Source organism: Toxotes jaculatrix, chromosome 2 (assembly GCF_017976425.1).
Source record: "Toxotes jaculatrix isolate fToxJac2 chromosome 2, fToxJac2.pri, whole genome shotgun sequence".
Taxonomy (NCBI): domain Eukaryota; kingdom Metazoa; phylum Chordata; class Actinopteri; family Toxotidae; genus Toxotes; species Toxotes jaculatrix.
In genome coordinates this window covers 24,561,804-24,581,303 of record NC_054395.1, presented here as the reverse complement: position 1 = coordinate 24,581,303, position 19,500 = coordinate 24,561,804, and the positions used below count along the sequence as shown (strand labels likewise).

General features: G+C 39.4%; 4 protein-coding genes across 6 annotated transcripts; 2 read left to right on the top strand and 2 right to left on the bottom strand.

The window, feature by feature from the left end:
• Nucleotides 1-2,494: 2,494 nt before the first annotated feature.
• On the top strand, nt 2,495-5,599 carry LOC121197757 (F-box only protein 6-like). Of its 2 annotated transcripts, none has more exons than XM_041061505.1 (7): nt 2,495-2,583; nt 2,851-2,960; nt 3,570-3,819; nt 3,932-4,046; nt 4,144-4,239; nt 4,706-4,841; nt 4,967-5,599. In XM_041061505.1, exons 2-7 carry the CDS (start codon nt 2,853-2,855, stop codon nt 5,111-5,113), a joined length of 852 nt encoding a protein of 283 aa, XP_040917439.1. In that variant the 5' UTR covers nt 2,495-2,583; nt 2,851-2,852; the 3' UTR covers nt 5,114-5,599. The 2 variants fall into 2 exon arrangements, with proteins under 2 accessions (XP_040917439.1, XP_040917447.1); XM_041061513.1 differs by having other exon boundaries at nt 2,546-2,626.
• Nucleotides 5,600-5,717: 118 nt separating this feature from the next.
• On the bottom strand, nt 5,718-10,083 carry LOC121197778 (cell division control protein 42 homolog). Of its 2 annotated transcripts, none has more exons than XM_041061539.1 (6): nt 9,973-10,083; nt 9,295-9,439; nt 9,114-9,186; nt 8,899-9,008; nt 8,095-8,292; nt 5,718-7,238 (listed from the first exon to the last, which is right to left on the bottom strand). In XM_041061539.1, exons 2-6 carry the CDS (start codon nt 9,397-9,399, stop codon nt 7,149-7,151), a joined length of 576 nt encoding a protein of 191 aa, XP_040917473.1. In that variant the 5' UTR covers nt 9,400-9,439; nt 9,973-10,083; the 3' UTR covers nt 5,718-7,148. The 2 variants fall into 2 exon arrangements, with proteins under 2 accessions (XP_040917473.1, XP_040917482.1); XM_041061548.1 differs by lacking the exon at nt 5,718-7,238 and adding an exon at nt 7,263-7,915.
• A 1,645-nt stretch (nt 10,084-11,728) lies between these two features.
• LOC121197772 (CMRF35-like molecule 7) lies at nt 11,729-13,593 on the bottom strand. The gene is made up of 4 exons (XM_041061526.1): nt 13,522-13,593; nt 13,049-13,414; nt 12,394-12,454; nt 11,729-12,253 (listed from the first exon to the last, which is right to left on the bottom strand). Exons 1-4 carry the CDS (start codon nt 13,559-13,561, stop codon nt 12,106-12,108), a joined length of 615 nt encoding a protein of 204 aa, XP_040917460.1. The 5' UTR covers nt 13,562-13,593; the 3' UTR covers nt 11,729-12,105.
• A 2,663-nt stretch (nt 13,594-16,256) lies between these two features.
• Nucleotides 16,257-19,425, top strand: LOC121197749 (acidic mammalian chitinase-like). Its single transcript, XM_041061492.1, has 11 exons — nt 16,257-16,281; nt 16,482-16,511; nt 16,628-16,829; nt 16,986-17,042; nt 17,128-17,293; nt 17,562-17,686; nt 17,846-17,969; nt 18,155-18,340; nt 18,514-18,633; nt 18,898-19,039; nt 19,118-19,425. The coding sequence occupies exons 1-11, from the start codon at nt 16,257-16,259 to the stop codon at nt 19,423-19,425; spliced, it is 1,485 nt and encodes a 494-aa protein (XP_040917426.1).
• Nucleotides 19,426-19,500: the final 75 nt, after the last annotated feature.

Below are 19,500 nucleotides of genomic sequence, written 5' to 3'. Positions count from 1 at the left end.
GTGTGGAGAAACTTCATGTGGAAAGTGTTAGAGTTTAGAGACAACTTTATCACGGTCATTGGAAATTTATTTCACATGGTGATTAACTTCAGTGAAGTCTCTAGGTCTTCTCCTGATGATCCTCGTTTTTGATCTGGGTGAGATGTTCATGAATATTTCTGTCCTCCTGTTTGTCAGCGTACCATTAACAGAAAGGAGTGGGTTAACTGGAAGCACCGCAAGACCAAAGGCTGCTTTACTTCCAGAGAAAAAATGCAACTCTGCTTTTTCAAGAATCACAGCAAGTGGATCGTGCAAAGAAGACGGACAGAAACAACAGCCTGACAATATATCATGTTCTTCCTTTAAAGACACTGTGGATTCCTTAATCAGCTTAATATATTGTTCATCATTTTATTATCCTGAAGAGGGGGGCCCCCTGCTCCTTGATGCTAATTGCTCTGCTGTCAGATCAGTAGGTGTGTGTGAGTTTTCTTGCACAATTTATATGAGATGTCTTTTTGGAGCCCAGCCCCTAGCGGCCCTCGGTGATATTGCACTTCCGCATTGGCTTCATTTTTCAGACCCGGAGGCGAAGTCCATTTTTAAACTAAAGTAACTTGTGCTGCCATAACTCGTGAGTTCAACAATAAATTGATGAAAGCCGCACGTGGAGCCTGGAGTCTGTAGATTTGTGGATATGAGATTTCACCAAGAATGATCAGCAGCTGAATTACAAAGGGTTAATTTCCTACTTAGGTCAGTTGCTGATCTTTCTTACATCAAATGGAATAATCAGTCAGCACATTAGTTCCCATTTTCCTGTTGATAAAACACTGCATATCTAAATTACGAGAATGACAAGATGAAATCTATATTAGTCTTACATCTTTGCGACACTTCTTTTACAGGGCAAATCCAGTGTAAAACTTTGAAACTTTAACTTTATTACTCGTGCAGTATTTGTGTTGGACACAACGAGCCGTTGCCCCACAGAACAGAAGGCAACGACATTTTTGCTGCAGGAAATGTAACATAGTTCAAAACCTTTCTTAAAAACTGGCGATTAATGGGAGAAACATCACAACTTTCAGTGCAGCTGGGATCACGGAGGCAGCTCTTAGACACAGCGTGGGCGTGACACATACCGGAAGTTCGCTACCAATTCTGCCCGGCGTACACCGAAACTCGGTCGGGTGGGCGGAGTCGACAGCAAAACTGACGAAGAGCCTGCCGTACAGCAGATACATAGACTGTATAACACATGGACGTAGCACCCGTGACGTCACCCATTGGTTTCGGGGAGTCGGTTTTGTGACCAAACCGTGGGCATTTGAGCTGCGCCATCTTGGATTTTGGTGGGAGTGTACATTCCATATTTGGCTGAGAGGCGGTTACTCTACGGGTCAGCCGGCCGAGAACCCGGTCACTTAGCTGAGAGCAATATTTAATATTTTCCGGTTTTCACCGCTGCCTCCATCCACTGTCCACTTACAGTTACAGCAGCACACAAACAACAGCAGCCGCTTAATGACGGAGCTGCTCTGTCCACGCAATGTCGGACTTTTTAAACAGAAAAATGAGACGAAATTAAACTGTAGCTTAGTATTGCCGCAACAAACGGACTCTGAGAGCACGGAACACACCGCAACAGCGTTCCTAACATTAGCTGCTCCGGTCCTCTATCTGTATCAGCAGCGACCATAAATCGGCAATTAGGTCACAAGCCAGTAGCAAAATATGCTAATACATGCTAATTAGCGCAAACATCCAGGTAAAATAGTGAGAAATTTACTTACCGAAAAAACTGCAACACAGACTCCTTCAACGGTCGGTTAGTACAGTCTACACTACAACAAACCATATTGTCACAAAAACCTATCCGAACACTGGCAAACAAACACGGACACTGCCAACCGCTGGAGGTAGCCGGAGGCCTCTGGATGTAGCCGCCTAGCCCAGCCAATGCTTTAGCAAACAGCTAACTGCCAGTGCATGTCTATGGAGCTACCACTCAACGTAACCACGCCCCAATTTATATAAGAATTTTAAGCCTAAATAACACACGGGGGTCAATGGAGAATTGCTCACTTCTGGAGCCAGCAGAAGCCGAGGAACTGCAGCTTTTTGAACGCGGAAGTGATCCTCACTGCTGAAACCTAACCTAACTCCCCCTTTGAGCAGATAGTGTCCGCTTGCTTGTGTCCTGTGTATTGTTCTGTACTTATACGGTCTTATTAGATACGGTTTTTATCTTCTATTTTAACTAACATTTTACTTTTTAGAAATCCTATTTATCTGTCTTTCAGTGGCGGACTCTGACATTAAGTACTCTGACATTTAACCAAAGTAAAAGCTCCAATTCCATACTGTGAAAATGTTCATTTAGTGAAGTTCTGGCCGTCAAAATACGCAAATGTTACCGAGCGGCAGCAAACAGACATTAAAACGAACATTTCTTCCAGTGCACTCTGACTCCGCCCGCCTAACCTCCAAGGTGTCCCCGAGTGAATAACGAGCGCGACCTTTGTGACGAAATGGGGAAATATCTTTCGGAAATACCCGTGACCAGAGATGTAAATTGTTACTGCGATTACTTTTGAAGTAAGAGGAATCGGTTGTCATTTAAACAAAAATAGAGACACAAGTAAGATTTCTGTTGTAGCTGCTTTTACTTTAATTTCTGTACCTCGAAGTGTACTTCCGCGTTTAGCTAAGGGTTATAAATAACTTAAGCCATATACGTGATATTGTTGATCTATAAGCCATTACACTTTTGTATGTTCGCTAAGAGGTCGAGGGGAGATTATAGCGTTGAATATATTTGCCTGTGTTGCTGGTGAAAACGTAAATGGCCTGGGTTTGTCCCAGGCATGAAGAGGAAAGCGAAAGCTATGGGTGCATCTCAAAGCTGTGGTCCAGCCTCGGGCCGGATCGTGTCTCCAAAAACAAAACCGTCAACCTCGTCTTCAAATGAAGATGTAAGTGCTTTGCATGACCCTCAACATCAAATAGGGGAAGACACTCATTCATAACTGCAGCTAGTAAAAAAAAATGATGAGGTTACCGTGGATTACAACCAGCTGTTCTTTGTTGCGTTCATTTGATTATGTAATTTCAATGTTTACTTGTCTTTTGGGCACTGTGTGTGATTGTTGACATCCAGTCACAACAGCTGCCCCCGTGTCATTGCTGAATATCACAGTAAACAGAGATCTGGATTGGGGAAACGGTCACAGTCAAGCTGCCTCATGCATCACACCTCGTGGTGATCATGCTGACAGTCTAAGGCTGGCATTAAAACGATTATTAAACAGTCATCTAAATCCTACAAATCAATCCCCAAGCTCTTAAATTACACTAAAACATTGTTTATAGTCTAAACACAAAAACAACAACAACAGATTATTATACAAGAAATGACAAACACTATGCTAGAGAGAGAGGAGCTTTTCTAACCATCAGTGTGAGCTGTCAGAGTTCAAGGGTCAATAAAGATATGTGATTGCAACGGTCCAAAGTCAGTGCTTGGAAACTGAACTGACTACTCAAAGTTTGAGCTTATCTGTGTCCTTTTTGTTTTCTATCAGCTGTTCACTGTTCCCCTGGAGATCCTGGAGGAGATCTTCCTGAATCTTCCTCCTGATCATGTGGTTTGTATTTGTCGGCTGGTGTGCCGTCAGTGGAAAGAAGTGGCTGACAGTGAATCTTTGTGGCACGAGAGATGTAGAAGAGAAGGATATCGCCTACGTGAGGCTTCCAGAACACCTGCAGACTGGAGGTTGTTTTACTTCTTGTGCAAGAAGAGGAGAAATCTTCTCAAGAATCCTAGAGGAGAACGTAAGAAGCCACAGAAATAATGTCACTCAACATCTGGAGGTGTTTTCCTGCTGAACAACAAAGTAGATCAAAAAAATTATGTCTCTTACAGTCCTCATATTTGTGTTTACAGAGAAAATGAAGGGCTGGCAGATAGTGGAGAATGGTGGTGATATGTGGAAAGTAGAGAGACCTATGGTGCCACATCCAGACGAGACAGTCCAGAAAAACTTTGTGACCTCTTATGTGTGAGTATTCACCAGGAGAGGAAGAAAACACATGCTAATTATTTTGTATGGTTCAGTCATATAGTGTAGTAGCTAAGACATTTTCTGATCTGTGCAGGATGTGCAAGAAGGCCCAGCTGATTGATTTGGAGAAGGAAGGGTACAAACCATCATTTATGGATCACTTCCAGCCGAACATCAGAATATCTGATTGGTGAGAACAATACACATGAAATTTTCCTCCTAGTAAATAGAAGCCTGCTGGTGCAATGGCTCTGTTTCGTTGGCTCTCCAACAAAAATGTCGTAAGTCCTACCTGTGATAGATTGCATTAAAACCTTTGCATGATTTTTCATGTATCTGCTAGATTATAATTTAAATACGAGGCACAAGTAAATTCCAATAAATATGAGAGCGTAGCATCTAGTACTGCCCCCCTCTAGTTCTGTGTATTAAGACACTGAGATTTTACACTCAAAATGTAATCACTAGTTTTATGAAGCTGCTGTCACTGTTGCGCTTAAATGAATAAACAAACAAAATATATTGAAATTATATCGGAATGTGTGTCCTGTGTTTTTCAGCACTGTGAACAGTGCTGAAAAACACTGACCCATGGTCGAACCTAATTGCTGGCCCCTGATCCATGTGCACATGCCTGTGCATCTGTGTTACCTTAGGTATGCACCACGATGGGACTGTGGCAGTGAGTATGACATCTGTGTGGAGCTGCTGAATGAAAGAAAGAAGCCTATCAAGACATTTGCGCCTGAGACCGTTTTCTTTGAGCAGTGGAATGATCAGAAATGGAATCAGGTATGTACAACTCCAAAGTCAGAGGATAAATCTAGATTTAATGATATATATATATATATATATATATATATATATATATATATATATATATATATATATATATAATTTATTTATTTATTTTTTAGGTGACCCATGTTTTCCAGAACTATGGACCTGGAGTGAGATACATCCGTTTTACCCATGGAGGCAAGGACACACAGTTCTGGGCAGGGTGGTATGGAATCCGTGTCACTGACAGCTGTGTTGAGATATGTCCAGCAGTGGACACATAGCTCTTTGCAATTCATCTAATGCCTGCTTCCTGCCTATGCCTAAAATTGCACAGTTATATTGGCCTTATATAATCTACTGTCTTTTTACATGTTAAAGGAATGTCCCACCCTGAGAAAGCATACAGTATATGTAGATTAAAATGTTTTGTGTCATCTGGTCATAGAAATTATGAGGGACAAGAAGCTACGTATGGTGTCAAAGCAGCTCTTTGAATGGTCTGTCCGTTTGATGTTTGTTCTCTTCTCAATGTTCAGTGAAGGATGGTTTGATAATAGGATTATATTATTATATGAGGGCATCTGTGGTTGTTGTGATCTTCTCAACGAGAGAAAAGAAGTTGACTTTTCAGATCATAAGCGATTCTGTCTCTAATGCTATTGTAAAACTGCGGCACCACATAAACTGCCCACCAGCCATACTGGAAAGATTATTTGCACTGCTCTGTAATGTGTGCAAATTTGTAATAAAACCTTGTATTCATGGTGCACACTCTGTTGTATTTACAGTTTACTCTTTTGAATAACTTGTCCCTTTATCATCTGTGGAAAATGCGTTCATTTTCATAAACTTTTATTCATGTAATCATGACACTACAACAACATGTAGTATTTGAAGTTAGGTTTATTCATAATACTGGTAATACTGGTTTATTGTGATGCTTTATCACAAGCAAGATACAGTACAACTTTGATGTCAAATTGAATAAAAATCATAAGAGTGCAAGAAACGCATCCTTTTCCTGGTTAATTTGAATTCAGTGGTATCAGTAATGCACACATTTTATTCAGTCAATAAGTATATTCTCACTATATTTACAAATCAAATTCAAGCCCACCATCTAGGCATGGATATGGTGAAAGACAAATGCAAATAGTACTAGTTCAGTCACCATCACAGTCTTCACAGGATCTCAAACTATGTCAAGCTTTTCTTAAGAGCTGTGACAATGTGTTGTTATCTGCCTTAATGATGCTGCAGTGCAGCAGCAAGTATGTTATAAACTGCCTGGGGTTATAAACTGAAATGCTCAGACAAAATTCTGGTATTGCAACTTTAAAGTGTTACGGGCATCCATTACCTCCTTGTTAACATTTATCTTACAAAAAGTAAACGACTGGGAGACTGTTGTGCTCAAACTCCTTGCATGTAGTTACCTAAATTGACTGTGACTATTCGTGATAGATAACTTCCAATGGAATGTTCACATTGTGTTTAAAACTCCAGCTCTGTATATCTCCTACTTGTTTATCAGCCTCTGTGGCTCTCTGCTCTGTCAGGCGTCAATTTATCAGGTTTTCTTTAGGCAAACTGAAACTACAATGAAGCATAGCCTAGAAATGTCATATTACATCATATAGTTCTTAGATCTTCCAGGAGACCGTGTTGACGTTGACACTGAGTGAAACACTTTGAAAACGGTGTCAATTCTTAAAAAATATGCCTGGAAAACAAAATATTTGAGTTCTATGATTTTGGTTGGATCTATATTACCAGATACCCCATCAGTGCCAAAGGCTGTCTTGCGTGACAGGGTTGAACATGCAGTATAAATGATTAACTTGAAGGAAATTACTTGAAAAGTAAGAAACAGATGTAGGTCGCACTAATATAGATTTGAGTGTCTCACTAACCCACCATTATAAGCTTGTTTGTGTTTTACAGGGCACTCCGTACAACACTTAGATCCACTAAAATACCATTTCATAGTCAAAATGCAAAAATAAACTCTAAACATAATGTGGTCAAACTGACATATTACTTAATGATGCTGCCCACAGTTTGTTGACATTAAGTACTCAGTGTTCACATCATGTACGACCATTTCAATGGCATCGAATCATCACAAACAGCATCAAATGTTACTCAATCTTAAAATCATGTTCAGCACATTGACTATGTATTTAGGTTAAGTCAGTCAGAAGGCGAATATTTCATGATATCTCAACTCATGTTGGAATGTGCTTGTACAGGAAATCTCTTCAGTACTGTTAACCTAGATTTGGAAAATGGCGCTGGAGAAGACTGCGATGAAACTTAGAGCAGAACACATTTACGTCTTTTCTTAGGTTCAGGAGGCTCCAAGGCAGCCAGTATTGCCTCATCAAACACATTCTTTAATCCTTTCTGTGGAAACAAAATATTAATATTCAAAACACAGCTATGTTCCAAATACAAATTAATATCTTCAGGGAACTAACTGCAAAAGAAGGCTGAGTAGAAATGGAGCAGGGCAGCCAAAATTTTCCTTTATTCAAATAACATTATACAAGACTCTCCTCATGATCAAGTTGTCTGAGTAAAGACAAAAGCCCATGGAAAATTTTGATGCTGCAGTAGAAAAAATGGTTATTACTGTCTAAGACAGATTGTAGCATAAATGCTATGTAGGGTAACAACTGATGCCGAAGAGCTCAATACTGAAATTATAACAGAATGTCAATGATAGAACAAACTCAGTCATGTCCAGTTACACACACGGTGCTGACAACAGAGAGGAGAACTTAAGATTGGCACTTTCGTCATATTAGGCAGCATGGATAACTGTGATTAGGCCAAGTTGAAAAGAAAGCACACATGAACAGAAGGAGTAAAGTTAATGGGCACAAAGTTTTAAAGTTTAAAAGAGCGTTGTGGTTATTTTAGTGACAGACATCTCTTTACAACGAGTAAGCAGCAGACAATCGAGAGGCAAAGCAAGATGCAAGAAGACATCAGAACAGACAGCATTTTCTCTTTCTCTGAGTTTCAGGGGGCTCTAAAGCGGCTAGGATAGCCTCATCAAATACGTTCTTCAGTCCCCGCTACAGAAAGAGGAAAAGAAGGGAGAAACACAGGCACACAACACAGAGTTAGATGGAGTTTGTAGTTAAATGCTGTTAGCAACAGACAAGGCAAAGCCCTTCCACCCTTGTAGGAAACAGACATCTAAACACATGCTCGCCACACAAGCTTTAAGTGTCGTTTAAATGGGAAAACCTACCTGTGTTAGGGCTGAGCACTCAACATATTTGACTGCCTTAAGGTCACGAGCCAGCTTTTCTGCTGTCTCAGGGGTGATTGGCTTCTGTTTGTTCTTGGCTAACTTCTCCACTGTGGAGGGGTCATCACGTAGGTCAATCTGAGTGCCTACCAACAGGAATGGAGTCTTGGGACAGTGGTGAGTGATTTCAGGAACCCACTGGAGGAAACAAAAAAAACCATAGAAAACATTCATCAACAAACAACAAATTATGCTACATTCTGGGTACTCTGCGTGAATATACTATAATGTCAATTCTGATGAAGTAAAAAAAAAAAAAAAAAAAAAATCAGAAACATTAGATGGAGGAAGGGGGATATTGGCAGATATGAAGAAAAGGCAGAGAGGGGCTTATGGCTTTTTGGATAGAAAAAATAAGTAAGGGGAACATTTTACTTTACTATAACTATATACTGTTTTCCTGGTTATCTGGCTAACATTCTTATCAGGATTTCTGAAATACTTCCTACTTTACATTTTAATTTAGACCAATAACTGTGACCAATTTTGGTCCTTTACCTGTAAGTATTTATCAGATAAGTCCTTATAACATTAAAATGAACATATAAAACCCTATTATACATTCTACAGAAAGTAGTTGGTCTTGTCAGTAATTTGACAACACATTGAGAAATAATCCAGTTATTTCAGTAACTCCTGTTTTATCATTCTCCACTCAATCAAACAAAGCAGAGAACTACGGTATGGAGTATTCCATGAAGACTGTTTATTTTCAGACTGTAAAAAGAAAAGTTCTGTACTCACCTTTTCTTTAACATTCTCAAATGAAGAAGGTGAAACAACTGAGAAACAGACTAAGAAGACATCTGTCTGTGGGTAGCTTAGAGGTCGTAATCTGTCATAATCTTCCTGACCTATAGAGAGACCACACTACAAATGAACTTGCCATGCAACAGCAGCAACAACTGTAATTCTTCCAAAGAACAGACTTGAATTAAAAGAAGACTTTAAAAACTTACCTGCTGTATCAAATAAGCCAAGGGTGTATGGTTCACCCCCGATCATTACAGTAACTGCATAGTTGTCAAACACCTGTGATGAAAGAATGAATGGCACTCAGGTATACTTCTTACTTTGTTGACCTAAATGTTGTTGTCTGTCAGCATGTCAGCACTGTGAAAATACACCAAATGTACTTACTGTTGGTACATACTCAGAGGGGAATTTGTTGGTGGTGTATGAAATCAATAGGCAGGTTTTTCCCACTGCTCCATCACCCACCACCACACATTTGATAGTCTGCATCTCTGTGCTTTCTGTATGTATCAGCTGGCAAAAACGTCAGCTGTAGAGTGGGATAACATTTCATTAATATTTTAACAGCATATAAACATTAGCTCTGAAACAGTTTTATGTTAGTTAAGGATTATTGACAGCTTTGATTAAGCAATGTTTTCCGGGGGGGGCTGTTTCCTAGCATGAACTAGTTAAGCGTCACACCCCACCACCAACACTGTCTGGATGCTAACGTTAGCTCATGACAACGGTACTTACTAGATGACGCTTGGTGACTTTTAATAACCTTACTAGCTTTAAAATGTATAAATAAGGTAATGGGATGATAACACGGCGTGGCGCTATGTACATTAACAACTGCGTAAAAGTAATAAAAACGAAAATTTGTTTGCGTATCGGCTAGCAAGATAAGCTAACGCAGCGCTAGCAATCACTAAACAATGCTAGCTAGTTAGCCAGTGAGGCAACCGGACGGCGAGCAGTGGTTCCAGCTAACACGTTGAAGCATGAAACCAGCGTCAGACCTTGTCTTTGCTAACTATCCACACGCCGATATATCACAAAAATGTTTCACATACGTACCAGCGCCCCTCCGTAGCTTTGCTCTCTAACGTTAGATATCTGTTTCGCCGGGCGTTGGCACCAGCGAGCAGCAACTTGGTTCAGTACTTCCACTGCCCCCGTCAAGCCACACCAAATGACACCGGATATCACCAAAGTAAAACCTTAGCGTGCGTTGCAAAAATCTAACGCTACATGTTACACAAGATAAGCACCACCGTAGATATAAAGAAGCGAGATGTACAGTTGTCAGTTAGAGGCATTTTTACCATGTATGTAGGTTTTTTTGGGAGAAATGATCCATGCGAGTCTTCACTTGTCTCCCTCTTATGCTTTTTCTTTGAAATCTTACATCCTCTGGTTCTGTTCGCTGCCTTGACAGAAGTTGAGGCTGCAGAAGTGGTGACATCACCTCCTCAGTCCCTCACATCCTGCGTCTTCACCTGAATCTGAGCTCTGCTACAGTACATTTACAGGTATCAAGATAGTCTGTATATTAATAAGATGTATAGCTTTAGATTAGTTACACATAGATATGAGAATCGGGGCTACGCAGCACAGCTCATGATTTTCAATGTAATTTCATTCTACGAATCAGGTCCTAATAAAATACTTAATGATACCTACTGGTACTTAAATGTAGGAAAGTGGAAATATATAAAACTATGAGGAATAAGGGGGTAAGAACTGGGAATTTTAGAAGTTTGGAAAAACAAATTAAACCATTAAAATTATTTTTATATACTGGGTCCCAGTGGAGCACAGTACTGGAAACAAAACTGAAGGTGGAGAAATTGTGTTAACAACCATTTTCTTACTGTTTAATTAAAGATTAAGAAGGGGGAGAATAGTCGACACTCGATATTAGTCTGCAACCTTGTTTTACCTGTGTAATTAAAAGAATTTAAATAATGCGTTTCAACGTTCCCCATCAAACATCAAGATTAGCTATGTTTAATCCACCTACTGTAGAGCTAGAACTACTTCGCAAAAGGCATTTTTCACAGAAGATGTTTTGACATGTCACAGTAGGAAAAGCACAGGTTCAAATAATAAAATCAGCGATGATGGCTGAATTCCATTATTCACTCCCATTTACATATATGATGATGACTGAATATCAAAAACAAGCTATAAGTCAATCCAATACAGCAACACAGCAGACTAAATACCTCACCACCTCTCTGATGTATATAAACTGAACATTATGTGCTTCACAAAAATATGATTACATGCAGGGTTATTGCATTATATTGTATAGGTGTCGTTAATAAACTGTCAATATACACCAGTCTATATACTGTTCCCTGACCAGCAGACACAACTGTCCAGCCTCTTGCAGCTACAACCAGCAGGGTAATGAAATCTGCTTGGAAAGGATCACAAATCATCACTGCCTCTCTTTGAGAATATAATTTGTAACATCTTCAGGGGGATTTGAGCATAATTTATCTTTGATTGTAACTGAAAATCAATATGAATTACCTTGAACATGAACACTCCAGCTCAGGTATAGGTATCTCACGATACACACACACACACACACACACACACACACACACACACACTTCGTTAGAAAGGAAGTGCGTATTTTAATGTGAGGAAACTATACCTCTGTGATCATTCCCGAGATTAACAAAAAATAGAGAAGTACATCACCATCATTCAGTGTCCTTAGCTGCCTATGTTTTGTCTTTTAAAAGCAGCACTTCACAGTTTGGCCTTCATTTATGCACAAAGGGATTTTTACTCTGCATCCTGTTTTCAGATCTTTAGAGTGCAACACTGACAGATTTAGTAAAACCACTAGAAACTGCTGGTTAAATGCAAGAAGAATACCAACCTTTATGACCATCCATATAAGATCTGCAAATAAATTAAATGAAGGCCAAGAGCCTCAGATCTCCAGAGGTGCTAATTTTGGATATTCAAAAGTTGAGCTCAAAGTTATCTTAGGCCCCAGCACTGAAATTAATGAGCTTTTAATCATTTAAATTCTAGAAAAGAGAGGCTGAAAGCCAATTTTTCACTTGGTTTATTTTTCAGTTTAATTCACACACTGATAGAGTGTCCGCTGGAGGAACGGTTTTGTAGCCCCAGTATGAACGCGTTTATAATTCACCCATGATTTAACATCATGGTGTTACCTGACTTTCATTCATAATTGTTTGCATTTTCACAGTGAAATTTTTTTCGCAGACATATTTTCCTCTCAACTTTTTTCCTCCACACAGCGATATGTGCTGATACCAAGCAAAACAACATCAAAATAAAGAGGATCCAACGTAGAGCCTCCCACCAACTAGTTGAACAAAGACATAAACTGGGATTAGAATCAATTACTTTTCAAGTATATGGCACATAATTGTACATATCTTTATTTATTCAATTAAATTTTCTGTTTTTAATGTTTTAGTGCATAGAACAGTAACCTCCTCTCACCTCGTTTCATCATGTTTCAGCCTCGGGGAAATGTCTGGTGTTGTGGTGGTGGTTGTTACCACTGTGGAAAAAACACAGTTTTGCATTAAAAATTAAAGACTACTTATGTATTCAATATATTAAAATGTATATTTAATTATATTAAATATATTTAATTGTATATTAAATAGCAACTATATACCACTATTTTTTTGCCAATATGTGTAGCCAGTGCTCCTTTTGGGATAAATGCAATGATTAAATATCATTCGTTGCTCTGCTTACATGAGAACATGAAATGCATTTTTGTACATTTCAATTATGTAATTAAACACTACGCTCATTTTTGTAAACTACGTGAGGTCCTGGATTTACCACAACAATAGTAACATGATTAAGGTCCCAACATCTGAATACTTACAGTACTAACATGAAACAATTACATTGAAGGGCAGCAGTCTAACAGGAACGTCTTTTGTTTGGGACTTATAATAACAAATAGGCAAATACACTCAATTAAACTATATTGTACGTATGTTTCTGTCATTTAGCCCAGCAGAGTCAGTTACATGAGATTAGTATTAAATCAGCGCCATTAAAGTAAGAATGTCGAGAAGAAGCAGGAGCACTGTATTACATTTGATGAAGTGTCTGAGTTAACCAAGCAGAGACAGACCTGTGTGGGAGATGAGGAGCTTGACACGAGTGTAGATGTTCCTTCCAGATGTGGAGATGACACACCAGTACGAATCCTGATCACTGTCTCTGAGTGAAGTCATGGTTACAGTGAAGACTCCTGCCTCCTTATTATCAGCAATGTAGGTTCTGTCATTAGGTCTTTTTCTGGGTGTTTTCACAACTATGGCGCACAGGTCATACACCCGTCCTTTGCACCAGTACTTAGTGTTTTCTCTGAACTGATGATCATACTGACAAGAGACCGTCACAGATCCTCCATATGCTGCAGTTACCTCCTCTGGAGCCGACAGCTGAACTGAGTCCACTGTGTGCTTTGTTAGCCAGATGAGACACAGAACTGTGGCTGCAAAATACAAGAAAAAAAAAATTCACGTGATGTAAGTTAATCAAACAATCAATGCTACTACACAGCATTACTATTACAAAGCTATAGAAGTTTTCAGAAATTACCGTCAAAGAAGCCATCAAACATCCCTGTGGTCTTCATCATGATAGAAAAAGACAGAACAATGTGCAGTTGAAGCCACATGCAACATTTAAAGGCTTCCTCTTATTTTTTGATTGAGCAATCAGGAAATCGCGCATGGGAAATCAGGCAGTTGTCTACTTCCCATTTGTTTTTGTATTGGAATTATTGAGTTGACATGCAGGTTTTTCCCCCGAGTCTTGACCCTGTCTGTGAACTGTTGAAGTGAGAACTGTTAAGCCAGTTTAGTTATTTAAACAGCAGGTGGCACTAAAGACCCAACTGTCAGAGCACAATCTTATTAATAAAGTATCTAAATTCAGTTTCTTTCTTCCCAGATTATCAACAATCATGCAGAAAAACCTAATCAGACTTTGTAAAATATTTTGAAAATTGAGTTTGTAGATACAATTTGCTGTGGGAAAAGCAATATTATCTTTGCCCCCATTGCTTCACATCCATTGCATGTCTGAGCATTTCTTCAGGGTTTCCTTCCTGTAATTTGATTTTTTTGATGCATTTTGCGTGAGTGCACATCTTAAATGGCTCAATAATGATGTAACCATTGCTAGTATTGTTGTGAATGATTAAGATCTCAGATTTCTTTTCCCAGGCTTCAGTATTTCATGTGCAAATCACATTCACAACGGTTGTCTTTGCTGCTTTCTGAGGTGATGTTCAGTCTAATAGGTTTGTGTGGACTTTACACAGGTTTAAACATTTCACAGTTCATGCAGCTTTTTTTTTTTTTTTTAGGTTTGATCACTTTTCCCATTGACAGCTGACAGGTTTATCTGTTAAAGTATCAGTAAGACTGGCTTTTAATTTGATTTTAACAAAAAGATTGTAACCAAAACAACAGAGGGTGACAGGGTGTAGGTGTAGCAATAGCTGCAGGTAAATCATGTAGATAATATGGCACATCATAGGTGAGTCATCCGTGTTGAACCATAGTGTGAGATGACATGTCTTTGCAGAATCACACTGGACTTCATGCACCACATTTGAAAGAATATATATATATATATATATATATATATATATATATATATATATATATATATATATATATATATATATATATATATATATATATATATATATATATATATATATATATATATATTGAATTCTGTGAACTTTACAATATGATTATCCACTTTGAGTTTATGAGGAAGCTTGAATGACACTAATGTGGTGAACCTCACTGAGAGATGAGGTCAGTTCACCAAGGAGAAAAACAGAACTCTGCTTGTGACACATGCAGTGATGGTAAGTAAAACAGCACAAAGGTTGCAACACCCACAAACACAAGTTTGTTTTTGGTAACCTTTATAACTCTGGCTTATTTCGAAAAATCTGTGCACAGGATAAATGTATCTGCTAATTGCAACGTTTCATCTCTGTTTCTTGCTGTAAGAAAGGAGAGAATAGCTTCTACCACCTGACGTGGGACTCATTTTAAGTTTGTGGATATTTAAGGTTTTATTGAATGAGGTCACAGTGTTAGCATTCTTTTAACTCAGCAAATGCATAATGAAAACACATATGATATGTGAATGAGAGAGATTTTAACCTTTGATTTACACCTTGGAGAAAGAATTCTCAAATAAGCTACTAAATGAACTGTCCTGAGACGATGAAACGACCTTGATAAAAACTTAAATTGGATTATTTTTCACATTCAACCAAGCAAATCAGTGGGTAAATGAAACATCCTCCTCCCAGTACCCTTGACATTTGCCAGAACATTTTTTTTAAATTGTTGAGACATGCCACGAAAAGCAGATAGAGTTGTTTTAGAAAAGCAAATGACATTACTTCTGCTTCTGGGTTTTGGCTCAGCCTAGGCAGTTTTCCGCTGACACCAGCATATCTTTCTTTAAATATTGCATTAACTGTTAAAGATAAACAAGGCTGCATTATAATGGAAGCCAAATGATTAGATAAGTTTCCTGCTCACCCTGTGAATGCTTTTGATTTCAGTGTAAATCCCTCTACATGACATATCATGATCCTCTTTCAGTATGATTAGAGTTGTCAAACATGTTTATCATCACATCTACAGTCTTAATAGTTTTCCACCAGCAATTTTGCACATTGTTTCTGTGAGTGAAATTCTAATATTTTATGTCACCGCTAAACAATAACAGTAGATTTACTGCATGACATGAAGAGCATATTGATAAGATTTCATAGATACATGCTCTTTAGTCAAATCACAAAATAAAAATCTGTCTTTTCTCTTGTTTTGCTGTGTCTTTGTGGTATGCACAGGATTTAACATTTAACTGGTTCTTTTTTTGTATGAGCTAAACATTTTTTTACTACAGTGAGTAAGAAGGCATAACGGGGGAAATATACTCTATCTACATCCCAAGCAAACATTTGTGACAAATTCATGATTGTTCTTCTGGGGTTTTGTGGTTAATTCTCTAAACATGTCTCAGGCTGATTTGCTGCAGAACTTGGAATTGTATGCGCTCAGAACAAATGAGACCTTCACACAAGGAGAAAGTGTTTGTGTGGAGAATATGCCTGAAAGCATGATAAGTAATCACATATTACCACTTAAACACATTTGATAATCTTCTCTGAAACAATCATTTGCAAATAAACACCTATTTTGGCAGATGTCCCATTTTTGTTAAGTCTGAACAAATTGGGTGTGTATAAAAGTGAGTGCAGCATTTAGGTGACCTCCTTGTACAAGGTAGTCATGGGCAAAGTACTGTTTGTGACGGGTAAGTCTGTGCTGCAGTGTGCTGAAACATTTTTTTCTTTTATCTGTAGTACATAGTCTCCTGAATATTGCTGTTTCCAAGATTTGGATGTACAGTATATAACATCCATTTTTAGGCTGCTATTTTAAGGTTTTTTTTTTATTCCACAGTAAATTACTTTTTGCTCAAAGATGACTATGTATATTTTTCTAACTTTACAGCTCTGGCCCTGCTGCTGCACGCGCAGCTTGGTAAGCAGTTTATAAATATGGGATGCAGTGTACATGTTTATTTTTCTTTACATGGTCAAAAAATGCATTGCATGGTGTGTTTTGTTGGTAAATAATGTATTTCTTATGTATCATAGGCTCATCCTTCATACTGTCATGCTACTTCACAAACTGGGCACAGTACAGACCACCTCCAACCATTTACATGCCCAATGACATCGACCCATGCCTGTGTACCCATCTTCTGTATGCCTTCGCCACCATCAAGAACAACCAACTGGCCACCTATGAGTGGAATGATGTGGAGCTTTACAGTCAGTTCAATGGCCTGAAGAACAAGTGAGTCACTAAAAAAATGTCTTTTTCCTCTTAAATAAAAAGAAATAATCCCCACAAAGCACAATAAAGTTACACCAGTAAAGCACAATAAAGAAAGTAGGAGTATTTGTAGTTGCCAGTGCAGAGTAAAATGTAAAATGTCTGATCCTTTGGCAGGAATGGCAACCTGAAGACTCTTCTGTCTGTTGGAGGATGGAACTTTGGCTCTGCAGGGTGAGATAATCCACAGAAATCTGCAGACTTGGCACTCTAATCAATGAGGATCATCTGCTTTAATACATTTCTGTTCCTGCATTAGCTTCTCACAAATGGTGTCAAGCCCCGCCAACCGTCAGACCTTCATCAACTCAGTCATTTCATTCCTGAGGAAGTATGAGTTTGACGGGCTTGACATCGACTGGGAGTATCCAGCCAACAGAGGAAGCCCTCCTGAGGATAAGCAGTACTACTCCATTTTCCTGGAGGTTTGTTTGCCATGTCTGGTTTTCTGTTCACTTTTTCTCCACAAAGTTTAAATAACTTCTTACCTAATATCACAAATTCATCAGTTCAAGCCTTTCTCAAAAATTTTGGGGGCCACAATAAATCCCTGTGGTGTTTTCACAGCACCTTGATGAATAAAAGATACATAAAAGTAAAACAATTCACAACCTTGCCATGCTGCAAATCATGGATTATGAATCCTGGAGTACCGTTAACACTAAATGTTTTATATATGTTGACATTCAACAGGAGCTGAGAGCTGCCTTTGAGAACGAGGCCAAGCAGAGTAACAAGGCTCGTCTTCTGATGTCTGCTGCTGTGTCGGCTGGAAAGGGCACCATTGATTCTGCTTATCAGATTCCCAAGCTTGGCCAGTACGCATTTGAAGCAACATTTGTGTCCTGTCCACTCTTAGCCATAGCAACATAATGGTTTGCAGTTGGATGCGACAACTCCATACTCTCAAATAATTGATCTAAATCTTGTTAAGGTTGGTGTGGTAACCATTCCCCCCATTTGTTTTCCACACCCAGGTCTCTGGATATGATCAATGTCATGACCTATGATTTCCATGGCTCTTGGGACCCCATGACTGGCGAATGCAGCCCCCTGTTTAGAGGCCCTCAGGACCAGGGTGGCTTTATTTATTTCAATGTGGTGAGTACTTGAACATCCTCATGGATATTGTATTAAATAGGTGCAATTGGGTGTATAGAAAGAATATATCTGCAGTTATCTGCCCATAACTTTACAGCTGCAAGTTTTATCTGTAACTACAATAAAACATTCACAAAACCTGTGTGGTTCCAGAGCCATGTATATTTCCAATTCCATAATTCCAGGACTATGCCATGAACTACTGGAAGAGCCAGGGAGCCCCAGCTGAGAAGCTGATCGTTGGTTTCCCCACATATGGCAACACATTCACCCTTAGAAACCCTGCAAACCATGGTATTGGAGCACCTATTTCTGGTGCTGGAACTCCAGGAAAGTACACACAAGAGGCTGGAGAACTTGCTTACTTTGAGGTATGCTTTTTTGCTAGTGTAGTAAAGTTAAAAAAAAAAAGAGCAGGTTTGAATGTTAATGGTGGTTCATTGTTACTTAATATTTCTCTTTATGCTCAGAGCAGGCTGGCTTATCATAGCATTACAGACTCCAGATGAAGAAGTGGATGACGCATTGCTTTGTGAAATTACAGATCTGCGGTTTCTTGAAAGATGGAGCAACTGAGGTTTGGAACCAGGCCCAGGATGTGCCATATGCCTACAAGGGAAACCAGTGGGTGGGCTATGACAACAGGAAGAGCTTCCAGATCAAGGTAACAGGCATGCACAGAGTACTTTTTACCATTTGACAGGCCAATCTGTTCGGCTGTGATGAATTACCTCAGAGCTAAAATGCTTCCCAATCCCCATAACCTGCCAAACTGCATGTTAATTGTCATAAAATTATGCCCCTTTTCCTGTATGTGGAGTCCAGCTGCAGTTATCAGCAACCACTTTGTCAAGACCCCTTGATAAAAGTTATGCTTTTGACCTTGATTAAAATAATGTCTTCGGCACCCCCCTCTGGCTGTCTGTAGGTTGACTGGCTGACAAAGAGTGAATTTGGAGGCGCCATGGTGTGGACCATTGATATGGATGACTACCTGGGCACTTTCTGTAACCAGGGAAAATACCCACTGATAAATGTTCTCAAAAAGGGCCTTAACCTGGAACAAGCATGTAAGACTTAATGTGAAATCCATATTGCATTTACAGAAAAATCCTTTTATAAAATGATTAATTTGTGGTGTTTTTCAGCCTGTGCCCCCCCTGCCACTCCCCTTCCTCCAATCGCCGGCGTGAGCACAACCAGTGGAAGCTCCAGCGGGGGCGCCAGTGGCAGTGGCTCCTCTGGCGGGGGTGCCAGTGGCAGCAGCTCTTCTGGCGGGGGCTCGGGCACCAGCGGCATGCAGAGCGGGTTCTGCGCTGGAAAGGCTAACGGCATGTACCCTAACCCAAAAGACAAGAACCAGTTCTACAACTGCAGTGGGGGAAAAACCTACTTTGAGAACTGTGCTGCTGGCCTGGTCTTTGACAGTTCCTGTTCTTGTTGCAACTGGGCCTAAAGCTGAAGTTACAGATTGACTGGTTAACTGTTCAAAGGCTGGTTGAGTCTGTTTTACATTAGTTCTTGGTTCTCA

Coding starts and splice junctions, on each gene's coding strand:
- LOC121197757 (XM_041061505.1), top strand. CDS start 2,853: ATGAAGAGGAAAGCGAAAGCTATGGGTGCATCTCAAAGCTGTGGTCCA. Junction 2,961..3,569: donor CCTCGTCTTCAAATGAAGAT/GTAAGTGCTTTG, acceptor GTTTTCTATCAG/CTGTTCACTGTTCCCCTGGA. Junction 4,047..4,143: donor AACTTTGTGACCTCTTATGT/GTGAGTATTCAC, acceptor TGATCTGTGCAG/GATGTGCAAGAAGGCCCAGC.
- LOC121197778 (XM_041061539.1), bottom strand. CDS start 9,399: ATGCAGACTATCAAATGTGTGGTGGTGGGTGATGGAGCAGTGGGAAAA. Junction 9,187..9,294: donor CCTCTGAGTATGTACCAACA/GTAAGTACATTT, acceptor CTTTCATCACAG/GTGTTTGACAACTATGCAGT. Junction 7,239..8,094: donor AGTGCTCAGCCCTAACACAG/GTAGGTTTTCCC, acceptor TTGTTTCCACAG/AAAGGATTAAAGAATGTGTT.
- LOC121197772 (XM_041061526.1), bottom strand. CDS start 13,561: ATGATGAAGACCACAGGGATGTTTGATGGCTTCTTTGACG. Junction 13,415..13,521: donor GTTTGATGGCTTCTTTGACG/GTAATTTCTGAA, acceptor TGTATTTTGCAG/CCACAGTTCTGTGTCTCATC. Junction 12,254..12,393: donor CTGAAACATGATGAAACGAG/GTGAGAGGAGGT, acceptor TTGTTCAACTAG/TTGGTGGGAGGCTCTACGTT.
- LOC121197749 (XM_041061492.1), top strand. CDS start 16,257: ATGGGCAAAGTACTGTTTGTGACGG. Junction 17,970..18,154: donor GCTTTATTTATTTCAATGTG/GTGAGTACTTGA, acceptor CCATAATTCCAG/GACTATGCCATGAACTACTG. Junction 19,040..19,117: donor CCTTAACCTGGAACAAGCAT/GTAAGACTTAAT, acceptor GGTGTTTTTCAG/CCTGTGCCCCCCCTGCCACT.